General features: G+C 49.3%; 1 protein-coding gene across 1 annotated transcript in view; it reads left to right on the top strand.

Moving 5' to 3' along the window:
* Nucleotides 1-4,314: 4,314 nt before the first annotated feature.
* Nucleotides 4,315-11,475, top strand: part of Kazn (kazrin, periplakin interacting protein) — a 1,006,619-nt gene continuing 999,458 nt past the window's right edge. Inside the window, exon 1 of the mRNA XM_005409886.2 lies at nt 4,315-5,401. Coding sequence (XP_005409943.1) covers nt 5,311-5,401 — 91 coding nt within the window. The 5' untranslated portion in view covers nt 4,315-5,310. The remainder of the gene's footprint in view (nt 5,402-11,475) is intronic.

Here is an 11,475-nt window from a genome sequence, read left to right as displayed (position 1 = left end):
CTTCTTCTTCTTCTTCTTCTTCTTCTTCTTCTTCTTCTTCTTCTTCTTCTTCTTTTTGTGTTTTTGAGACTGGGTCTTGTTATGCATTCAGGCTGGACTTGAGCTCACTTTGTAGCCCAGGCTGGTCTTGAGCTCGCAATGATCCTCCTGCCTCAGTCTCCTGAGTGCTGGGATTACAGGAGCATGCCACCACACCCGGCCTCTAAGTAATCTTCTTCGACTTCTGTGCAGTCATGGTCGAACACTATCTATTGTCACATGATGTCCTGTACCATCTTGGGATCCTGCCAATAAGATGCAGCCCCTCAACCTTGGACCTTCAGATCTGTGAGCCAAAATAAAATTTTAAAACATACCCAGGCTGTGACCCTGTATCATTAGCACAGAAAGTGGACCAACACAATGGTCTTTTGCTATCAGAGATGAAGCATCATACAAGGGGTTGCTTGGGCTTGCTGTCCTATCTTCCTAAATTGCCCTTTACTATGTCTTCACCTATACCACATGGTTGTAGGGAGCTGCAGGTACTCTTATGCTGATGTGCTGAGCCTGACTTGACCTGCGGAATCAGCTCTTAGCTCCTGCAGGAGGAGGAATCTGAGCACAGTCAAGGGAGCCCTTTTAGGAAACTCAATTTAGAGTCTAAAGGCACCAGGGGAAGGCTTTAAAAAAATGAGTAGAAGCATTGATTTGGGTCAGGGCAAATTTATTTCCTTCCTAAAGATCCCTAAATGGATTCTAAAACCTCTTCAGTACTTAGCATGGCATTTAAACTCTCCTTGTCCAAATCGCTTGCTTCTGCCCAAATCTCCTCCCCTAACCCAATCCTCTTCCATCTATGGAGGCAAGTCTCACTTTATTTCTTAGACCAGCTCTAATACTCCCTCCCTAAAGCTCAGCCAGCAGGTTCCAGCCCTCACCTGTCTTGGAGCACCAGGACCTTTCATGGTGCATGATTCACCGTGTGGTATGTTTTTCTACATGTGTGGCTAATCATACTTTATATTTATCAAAGATAAATCGATAATGTGTGTGTCTCCCACTCTCTTCCTTTTTCCCCTCCAGCACTTTCTCTGCCACCTGTGGCTAGCATAGGGTTAGATATTAAACAGATATTTAAGACATGATCTTACCAGCACAGATGTAATAAGAGTCAGTTAGTGGCTTCTGTCATGTGGTTATCACTCAACTTGTATCTCTGGAGAAGTTTCCAATACTTGAACACATCTCTGTGAAGAAGGGGATTGTATTACAAACGGATGTGGACCCAACTGGTCGCTAGAGAAGGCACACAGCCTGTGGAAAAGGGGCACCCGCCGCTCCTGCTGACTGTTGAAGGAGACCTGCACTCTCAACACCGTCAAATCCAACTTGTCTTGAAAATTTTGAAATCTGGACTTCTTATAGTGTTAGTTAGAGTTCTGTAGAGCAACAGATTCAGTAGGAAATACATGTATAATTGTAGGAGGGGTTGATTGGATAGACTTGCAGGTTTAGATTCAGAGAAGTCCATAGTGACTGTCTATTGGATCAGAGGTGGGAGAATCCACCCTGGACACCTGTATGCTAGTGAGCTGGAGGAGCTAGTAGTTGCTCAGCCTAAGAAGGTGGAAGCCAAAGAACAGGAGGGATCAAGGATCTGCACCAGTCCAAGGTCAAAGGCCTGGAAGGTCACTAGAAATCAATGCCCAAAGGCAAAAGCAGCAAAGGATATACTTAAGACTAGAGCTCTTCCAAACAGGTACATTTACTTCTTTTTCTTCCATCCATCTTTCCATTCCATCTTCTGTCATCTCTCATTTTGCTGGCCCACATGTCAATCATCCACCTACACCCAGAACTGTGCTTTACTAATCTGCTAAGCATTTCTTACTCCAATCAAGTTGACATATCACAATAGTCACAGCCACTAACCTTAAATATTAACATGGACAGCCTAGGATGAGGGACTGTACGTAGGACAAAGCACTCAAGAATAGACCTAGGTCTGTGGAAACTCAGTAGATAACCCCAGTGGTGCTGCAGTGGGGAAAGGATGGGTGTGGTGTCTCAATCAGTTTGGGCTACAATAACAAAGCACCATAGGCTGCTTGGCATACACAATAGCAATAAATTTATCACGGTTCTGGGAGTCTGAGATGAAGGCATCACCAGAGCCTGGTTCTGATGAGAACGTTCTTCCCAGATGTAGGCTGCCAGCTCCTTGCTGTGTCTTTGTGTGGTAGAAATAGAGCAGGGGAGATTTCTGGCATCCCCACTGGAAGAACACTGATCCCATTCACTAGGGCTCTACCTTCAAGGTCCCACTTCCTAATAGCACCACAGAGGGAGGATAGGATTTCAATATGTGAAGTATTTTTAAGGGGAGAGTTCTCAGCCGTTCAGTCTATTGCATAGGGCAAAGAAGGTTTTGGGAAAACTGGTTATAGTATTAAGGGGATAAAAGCCTTCTCCTATATGTACCAGATAGAAAGGTAGGTTCCAGATGAAGATATCTATATGAAAAGTAAAACAATAAAGGAGTCTGACTGTGACCTAGGAGTAGAGAAGGATCACTTAAGCAAGACCTTCAGGTCAGCCTAGAAGTCAAAAGTACAACAGATCTGACCGTGTTGATGTTAAATGTTTCTAGTCAAAAGACGCTGTGGATGGATGAGGTTATCAGTCAGACAACCAGTACAGGGAGGAGACACTTTCAAAACCCCAATGAGTCAGTGGCTAATATCTATCAGAATCAAGGAATTCTTCTCAATCCATTATCCAGGAATCAGGAAAATGACTGGAAAAATGGGGCAAGGGTATGAACAGAACTTTCCTAAGAAAGTCAGCTTTGAAAGTGCTCAACTTACTAGTAATTGCGGAAAGGTAAATCAAAGGAACAAGCTCTAATGCTCTATAATGAACTACCCCTATTAGATTTTCCAGCGTCCCAGTTTTTGCCAACAGTTATTTTTGTTTTTTTTTTTGTTTTGTTTTGTTTTTTTTGTTTTTTTTGTTTTGTTTTTCTCCGGTACCGGGAACCGAACTCACGACCTTGTGCATGCCAGGCAGGCGCTTTTGCCGCTGAGCTAAATCCCCAGCCCCTGCCAACAGTTATTGACCAAGATGTGGGAAAATGTAATCACTCCTAGTGCCTCTGTTCATTCTCAGTGTCCTGGTTCGGATGATACACTGCCTGCTGACCCTGAGCTTAGGAGGCAGCATCTCAGTGTTTATAGCAGCAGCACCTGGCAGCAGATGCCTGGGGCTATGGGAGAAGACGGACCCGAATGTGCTACATTAACTACAAGAATCACCATGGAGCGGTGAGTGGCGGGGGTTGGGTGTACAAAGAAGGGAGGGAAAAACATGGTTTGCCAAACAAAAGATATACCTGTAGGTCGAATTAACATGTAAGGTTACCTTGGATTTTTAAAAATAGTTTAGCCATGGCGTAGTAGCCCACCTCTTGGAATCATTACAACTATAACCACTGGAGAATTGGTTTATTTCCCCTGCTGTGTGGGCTTTTGCAGTTAGCAGGTGTCTGGAATTCTCCTGACCTTAGCCCTTGATCAGCTCAGAGCCCATGGTCAGAGAGATTGGATTCTGATGTCTTACGGTTTCATAGCTTGGAGAAGAGCCTCTTCCACACTAAGGAAGGGTGCGTGAAATCATTCATTTAAACCATGCATGTGAAATCAGACTTCATTTGAACCCTTGGAAGTTTTCAAAGCTTCTGGCTTGGCCTACCCACCCCAGGTAACCCTTAAAATATCACTGAGCCATATATGTGCTGGTGAAGGGCTCTCAGGGAAAAAGCTGCTGTGCGGGAGATTTTGGGGCCCACCCATCAGTTGGAACTTTACCTTCGGGATCTTAAATCTAGAATAGGCAAACGTCTTCAATCCCAACTTCCTGAAAAACGCTCTGATTGCTGCAGCTGTGCTTTCCTGCTTTGGCTCCTCCTACTCCCGGCTCTACCTAAGGAGCTGATTGCCAATGTCCTGAGAGTGTTGAAGCCAAATCTACAGAGACAGCGCTCCATTGCTGCGGGGAGCAGGTGCGCTGTCTCTAAAGTTAGCATCTTTGTGATCAGCGGATGGGAAAGCAAAATAAACAGCAGCACCTAGAGGAGCAGCTGTTGTGATCACGGGAAAGGTATCCCTCCCCTTCCCCACTGCCCAGAGAAGCTGCCCCTTTCCATTTGGAGCAGGGATCAGAGAGATTATTCCACACACAGCACAGGGCATGACGGCCACCATGAAGCACCTGCGCGTCTCTAGCACTCCAGGCTCAGCAGGGATGTGTGGCGTCTTTCTCTCATCGTCCTGATCGTTGGATTTTATTGCTAGCCATCTGGTCTCCTGTGTCTGGCACTCCTTGGCTGTGGGCATGAAGAGGTTACAGCAGCCCGGGAGCCTGCTGGGCTGAGTTAGCACTTCCCTCTGCATCCAGGATCTCCCCAAGTAACGGCCCTTTTGCATCATGGAAAAGGGGTGGCGGGGCGGGTTGGGGCGCCCGCTGCAGTAGGGCACAGCAGGGGCTCTTTCACCATGTCTCATTCGGCTTCACGCTGCTCTGCAAGGAGCGGGGAGCAGGCGGGTGAAGGCATCCGGAGGAGTGAAGGATGAGCCAGGGAGACCCAGCGCACCGGAGCTGCAGAGCACCCGAGCCGCAAGCGCCTTGCGCGCTGCCCGCTGGCTGCAGCTGCCGCCTCGGACGCCCTGGACTCTGGGCCGAGGCGCTCAGCGCGGACCAAGGAGCCCAGGACAGGCGCTGCTGGGGAGCGGGGCGGCGCCGGAGAGGCCAGCTCCCGAGGGAGCCCGGGCAGCCTCTCTCCCTGCCCGCCTACCGGGGAAGGAGACGCGGCGGAGCCTGGGCAGGCTGTGCCTGCAGCTGGCGCTGGGACTCGGCTGGGCTGGAGCTCTCTCGCAGGTGCCAGTGCAGCCGGGCTGAGCAGTGCCCTGGGGCTCTACCTCTTTGGTGGCCACAAGGAAGACAGACCCCACTCCTGGCCACCCTTTCTGGACAAGAGAAGGCAACTCTGCTGGGGGAAACTTAAGATTTGTCTTTTACATCCAACTCCTGCAGCTGCGCCAGACTCTTGCGGAGCGCCTTAGGGGTTCATCTTTTACTTGGCTGGTGTTTGAGAAAAACTGCAAGGAAAGGGTGGCAAGAGGAAGAAATGTCGTAAACTTTAGGGACAGGGACATTTTCTTGGCAGTGATACATAGCCTGAAATCTACAGTTTCTGGGTCAGAGACAAAGTCCTCTGCTCAGACACACTGAGGTCTAGACGCTGCTACACAACCAGGGACCCCAAAGACCATGGAATCTACGCTGGCAGCCTCCAGTTCTGCCCCAGGCACTGTCACCTTCTCCCACGTCTTCGGTCAGCAGTGTCAGCTCATGGAAGCAGGTAGGGAGCAAGCGGTGTGCGTGTGTGCATGTGTGTGTGTGTTTGTGTTTGTGTGTGTGCACGCATGCGCCTCTGGGGCCCAGAGGGAAGCTGGCCTCTGGCACACAGGTCTCTGTGGATGTGGGCGTCTGCCTGCCTCCTCTCTTTCCCAATATAGTTTGGAATGTGAGACTTGACTATCCAGTGACCTGGGTGCCTGGCATTTATCATTTTAAACAATAAAATTTAGAGACCGGCCATGAGACTGAAGGGGCCATCGGGCACAACATGCGAGGCTCCCTGTTTATGTTTTGTGATCTGTTTTCTTTCTGGTTAGCTGGGATCCTGTGACGTGGTGACCGTGGTCATCTGTTGGGGGCAAGCAGTTGCCCGAGAGCCACTGTCTGGCTGTCAGCGTACCTCTGTCTGCCCCCCAGTGGGGTGGAAGACGTGCCTCACTGGTCGCTGTTGGAGTAACTTAGCTGCTCAGAATAGGGGGATCCCGCTGGGAGCCCTTGCTCATGCTCTCCCCCGAGTGTCTCGTGTTTTATGCCAGAGGGGAAAGTTGGCATGGCCCGCAGCCTTCCCCCAGGCCAGCCATCTTGCTGGGTTGTGTTTGGTCATGAAGAAACCAGGTGAGGGCAGACGGCAGACAGTCACAGTGACAGAGGCCGTCAGGCGTACGTGGTACACGCTTATGAGTATGTGGGAGCCAGCTGTTTGTTCCTTTGGTTTTTTAGAGATTTTTGGTTTCTGTTGGGAGAAGAAGCACACGTCCTCCGATGGTTTCCTGGAGTACTGAAGCGTTCGTCTTGCTTTTTGCCTGGCATCTCAGGAGGATGGTATGAAGCGCATTGACTCAGCCTGGGGGCCTGAGTTAGTGGATATGTCTTCATTGGTGGACACGTGACCCCTTCCCTGGGGTGTTGTCTTCCAGCTGCCAGACAGGACAGCTGGACTCGGGGCTGCCTGGTCCAGCCATGCCTTAGCACAGCGCAGTGGAGAAGACAAACTTGAGCTGGCTTCAAAGATGAGATGTGTTGGCCTAGACAGGCAGTTCATGGAGTGGGTGGGTGGGGTCTCAGAACTGGATGGCCGGGACTTGAGTTCAAGCCTATTGTAAGCCATGAGACCTCATGCAAATTACTTAGCCTCTCTGCGCCTCAGTTTCCTCATCTGTACACAGTGGGGATGGAAGGCACTCCTGCATAGCGCCCTTGCAAAGGTGAAGTAAGATAGCATGAAAAGCGTCCTTTTGAGGGCCAGAGTCTGCAGAGAGAAGCATTGCTGCCTCTGCAAGAGAAGGTGGAAACACCGAGCACCCCCTCCTGCGCCCCCGACCTTGATTCTGGTTTATCTATACAGCTCCGTCCGCCCATGCTCTGAATTCTCCAGAATGGCTCGGAGGCTTTCTTGGACCCAGTTCCTGAGCCTCTCTGCTGCTCCTAGGCGCACTTGGATTTCTAAAGTGCCTCCCCTGTGACCTCATCCTCTTTCATTTGGAGGCACCCAGGCCTAAATCAGGCCATGAAATCCTCCATCTCCTTTTTTTTTTTTTTTTTTTTTAATCCTTTATGTCAGGCGGGAGGGCAATGCAAACGCATGGGAACAGTGACCAGCGGTCCCCGGGGAGAAGGCAGGCCCTCAAGAAACGCAAGGAGGAATAATTAACCTCTAAGTCAAAAGCACGCACTCAATTAGGAGGCGGAAGGGAGCGAGAACAAACACTGGGAGTCTCCAGCCAGCCATTTGTAGTTGGGTTAGTATCGCAAATGAGATCTTAAATGTGTGTGCAAACAATTCCCAGCCTCCAGGGCCTGGCAGCTGGGTTAGCCAAGTCTGTCCTCCCCTGAGGCGGAGCTGTCGCTCCTACATATTCATGGGGCACCGCTGTGAGCCCTGCATGGTGCCAGGGGCCACAGACCCTGCATTAGGTGTGGCCCTGATTCAAGGGGATGATGATATAGCTGGTGATAAACATAAACCGTATTGGAGAAATTAGGCACAATGTGACTTTGCAGTGATGCTATTTTTCTGAACAAGTCTTTCTCTAGCTGCATCCTAGCCCTTAAAAAAAACTTTTTTGGGAGCTGGGGATTGAGTCTCTAAGTAGCCCAGGCTAGGCTCAAACTGGAGACCCTTCTGCTTCAGCCTCCCAGAGTGCTGGGATTACAGGGATGTACCACCATGCCTTGCTCCTCTACGTTTTTACACAAAGCATCTCATGTAATTTTAAAGAGCCCGGACTGATTTCCACAAGCAAAGGAGACACTGAGGGGCTGCCTGCAGGCCTAGGTTCAGGCTGCTTAGGGAAGGCAAACCCTGGCCTTTGTCTTTAATCTCTGAAACCGCTGTGCCTGGTGATTCCTGTGTTAACCTCTACATCCCTGTGTAGCTTGAGTCTCAGGTAAGAAGTGATTCTTGAGAATGGAGCAGCAAGCGGGGATGGGACTGAGCTATAAAGGCACCTGGGGTTTATGGGGCAGGGTAGGTTCTGCTATCAAGCTTGAAACATGGGTCAGATCCATAAAACTGACCCAACAGCAGTGGTAGGCCCATGGAGGTCTGGTGGGGCCATGGAAGGAATGTGGAGCTCTTTCTCAGCTGTTGCTGACTGTATAAACTGCATCAGCTCCAAAGCCCTAGATCAGGAGTTGAAACCCTATACCCCTGGGGCCAAATCTGGCCCACCATTTCCTTTTGTAAATAAAGTTTTATTAGCATATTACCATCCCTATTCACATGTATTTTGCCCATGACTGCTTTCAGGCTACCATGACGGCAGAATTGAGTAGCTGTGACTAAAACCATGTGGTCCATACAGCTGAAGACATTTAGTATCTGGCTTTTGGCAGAGAATCTTTGCAGGTCCTGCCCAGACCAACATGCATGGCACAGAATGGGGCAGACAGGATTCAGGTGGACGGTGCACTGGGCTCAGGCCTGAGAGTTTGTTTCTGATTCATACTTCTCGCTGGCACCTTCAGTTCTGCCTGGAGCCTTGATTTTTCACGTATCCTCCCCTGCTGTCCCCAACGCACCTCACATGTGTAGCAGGAAGCATTTAGAGTGAATGTGAGCGTCCTAACAAGCATGGCCGTGCACCCAGATCTATGGCACCTGAGCCAGACCAGATCTTGTTTGCCTCCTCTCCACGGCCTCCTGCAGGCAAGGGCGCAGCTCCTACCTAACAAGTGAGGCTTTGATGTTGGCAGAGCTGGGATTTCAACCTCAGTCAGACTGACCTCAAAGCCTATACTCAAAAAAGCCCATCTCACTGCTTCTGCAACTTTTTTTTTTATTTTTTTGCAACGGGTTTTTAAAACTGTTTCTTGTCTTCCTCAGGAGAGTAGAGGAGAGAGTGGCACTCAGGATCTTTTGGTGGCTTTGATTTCATTGCCTGCTCTATATCCTTGAGGTCACTCTTGAAGGCTGGTCCTGTGGAGGCATTAGTCTTCATCTTTTTCCAACCCACATTTCCTTTGTCTTCTGCAGTGGCCCCAAGGATAGGCGAGAAGTTAGCCTGGCCAGGCAGGCACGACTGGGGGAGGTGGCTATTCCCTAGCCTTTCCGCCACACTTCCTTCCTGTGGGAGCGAAAGGCCACACTCCCAGGCAGAACATTGATTGACTTTACACTCTCCGGCATCACTCTGATTCTGACTCTTTCCAGCATAGTTCTGAGGATGGTGGGCAACTCTGAAAGGACAGGCCATGGAAACTCAACCTGGACCACTCTTGACCTCAGTTTAGCTGAACGATTTCCTTTGTCTGTCTCTTCCTTGGATCTCAGAGTATCTGGCTGGTCCCCATCTGAGCTGGCGTTTAGCTACATCTCTGCTAAGGGCTCTTGACTCATCCTTTGGCCTGGTATTCTTGGTGACTTGCAGGCCACAGCTCCTGGGAACAGGGCCTCTTGTGCCAGGTTCTGACTTGCTAAGCTGTCCCTGTATCACTCGAGTTGATTTGCAGCCTGGCTCATTTGGGCAGAAAGCGTTTCTGCAGTATTACTTTGCTTGATCAGAATGACTAAAGTCATTCTGTCCAATGTGTCTTGCTGATGCTGCAGGAATCCAGACCCAACTCAAGGGGGAGGGTAGAAGAGCGGAGGGGACAGGAAGGTGACAAGGCTTCAGCGCCTGGACTGCAGCTGCTCTGCACTGTTCCTGGACCTCAGCTCAGAAGCCACCCTGCATGATTTCTGTTCACTGACATCTTCTGTGAGCTTCCTGAGTCAAGAACTGTGGTCCAGGTCATCTCTGGGCCCCCTAAATTTCCTATGGTGCTGGCCACATCCCAGTTTTATCAGTAAGATGTTGATGCATCTGTTTTCACCAAACCGTCACTTTCACAGAGCCCCGCATTGTGTAAAAACTCAAACATACGTACATTGTGGCTGTCTGTCTGTCTGTCTGTCATCTGTCAGGCTGGTACCTAGAGCTGGAGTCTGATCATTTTTAGACTTTATCATCTCGTTCCTTCTGAAGCTGCCAGCAGAACCCTTTCCCTGACTTCTGAGTGATGTAGAGTTCCTTCTGAACCGATAGCCTATATGTCTTTGGAAGCCACTTGCCAGATTTATCACCAACAGGTGAAGGAACAAACATTTAGGGCATCTGCCCTGAGCTGCGCACACTTTGTGCTTTTGCAAAAGTTGAACAGAGGAAGAGGAGCAGAGAAGAGTGAGCATGTTTCCTGTCTCCATCCATGAGAATGGCAACGTGAGCAGAGAGTCTCCCCAGGCGGTCCCCAAGAAGGGCTGTATAGGGTCTGCATCCTGCCTGGCTATTCCCAAGTAGGAATGGCATACTTTAATATTCCCAGTGATGATTTACTATGGCAAGTGTTGGCACTTATAGAATGCTTCTTGATTATCCTGTGCTGCGTGTTGTACGTGTTACCTTATTTCATCCTTGTCATACCCACATAAGGCAGTACAGGAAACAGAAGCCCAAGAAGGGAGTTATTTCTCTTTACTAGTTACTGGCTGGGCCAGGATACAAGTTCCAGCATCTGGATCTGAGTCTGTACTTTCTCCTGTTCTTCTTCCCAGACTCTCCTCTGGGAATTCGTCTCCAGGAATAGTGGTGGGACATCATTGCCGGCAAATGCACTTGCTGAATGGAGGCAGAATCTGCTGTTACTGGGGTTACAGTTATTCTTCATAGCCTGCTATGTCCTGCATGACTTCTGCTCACTGATGTCTTTAGTACTAGATGCTGAGCTTCCTGAGGTCAAGAACTTTGGTCCCCGTCAGCTCTGGGCCCCCTAAATTTTATACGATGCTGGCCACATCCCAGTTTTATCAGTAAGATGTTGACATGTCTGTTTTCACCAAGCCCTTTGTCTTTTTAAGGGATGGCTATCGTCCTTCTGAGCAGCTGTTAGTACAGTCAGATGGTTTTAGTGGAATCCAGCAACGCAACACTGGTTCTGTTCATTCTAATTGTAAGAGTAATTTTCCTTTATGGCTCTCAAGTGAGCTTGGGGAATTGAGGGCAGTGGAGAACACAGTTGATCCCTTGGGCTGATCAAATTGAATATTCTCAACTGCGGGCTCTTAAAGGGAAAGAGGTGAATGTTATCTTTGGTGGACAGAGGGGTAGGCACTGACTTCTCCTACCATCCCTGACCTGCATATTGTCCCTGTTCAATCTCTTACCCTCAGCCCAAAGGTGGAGAATTCCTCACCTTTCCCTGGTGATCCATCTCCTGGGGATACTGCAGCAGGTGATTGTGACACCCCATAGACCACATCTTAACCTAAAGAATTCTTCACCAATGGTGGAGTGTGAAGGAAAAGCAACAGGACTACGCTGGTCCTTACAGCATCGGAAGAAGCAGTGTGATCATCAGCTGTGGCTATGAAAGCACTCTTCCCACACAACCTTATATCAGAAGCAGGTGTATTTCTTCTGAGACTGACTGGTCAGAGCAGGGGTGTACAGGTATAGTATGAACTAAAGAGCTCAATGCCTTAGGTTTAATCCCAGTTCTGCTGTTCACTAGTGCGGTAACCACAGGCATTTGCCTTGACCTCTTTCATCCGTAGAAAGGGGACGATAGTTTACTACTTTATCTAGCAGTAGTGAGTCT

This window comes from Chinchilla lanigera, unplaced genomic scaffold (genome assembly GCF_000276665.1).
Source record: "Chinchilla lanigera isolate Chin_1 unplaced genomic scaffold, ChiLan1.0 scaffold00126, whole genome shotgun sequence".
NCBI lineage: Eukaryota > Metazoa > Chordata > Mammalia > Rodentia > Chinchillidae > Chinchilla > Chinchilla lanigera.
This window is presented reverse-complemented; position numbering and strand designations above follow the sequence as displayed.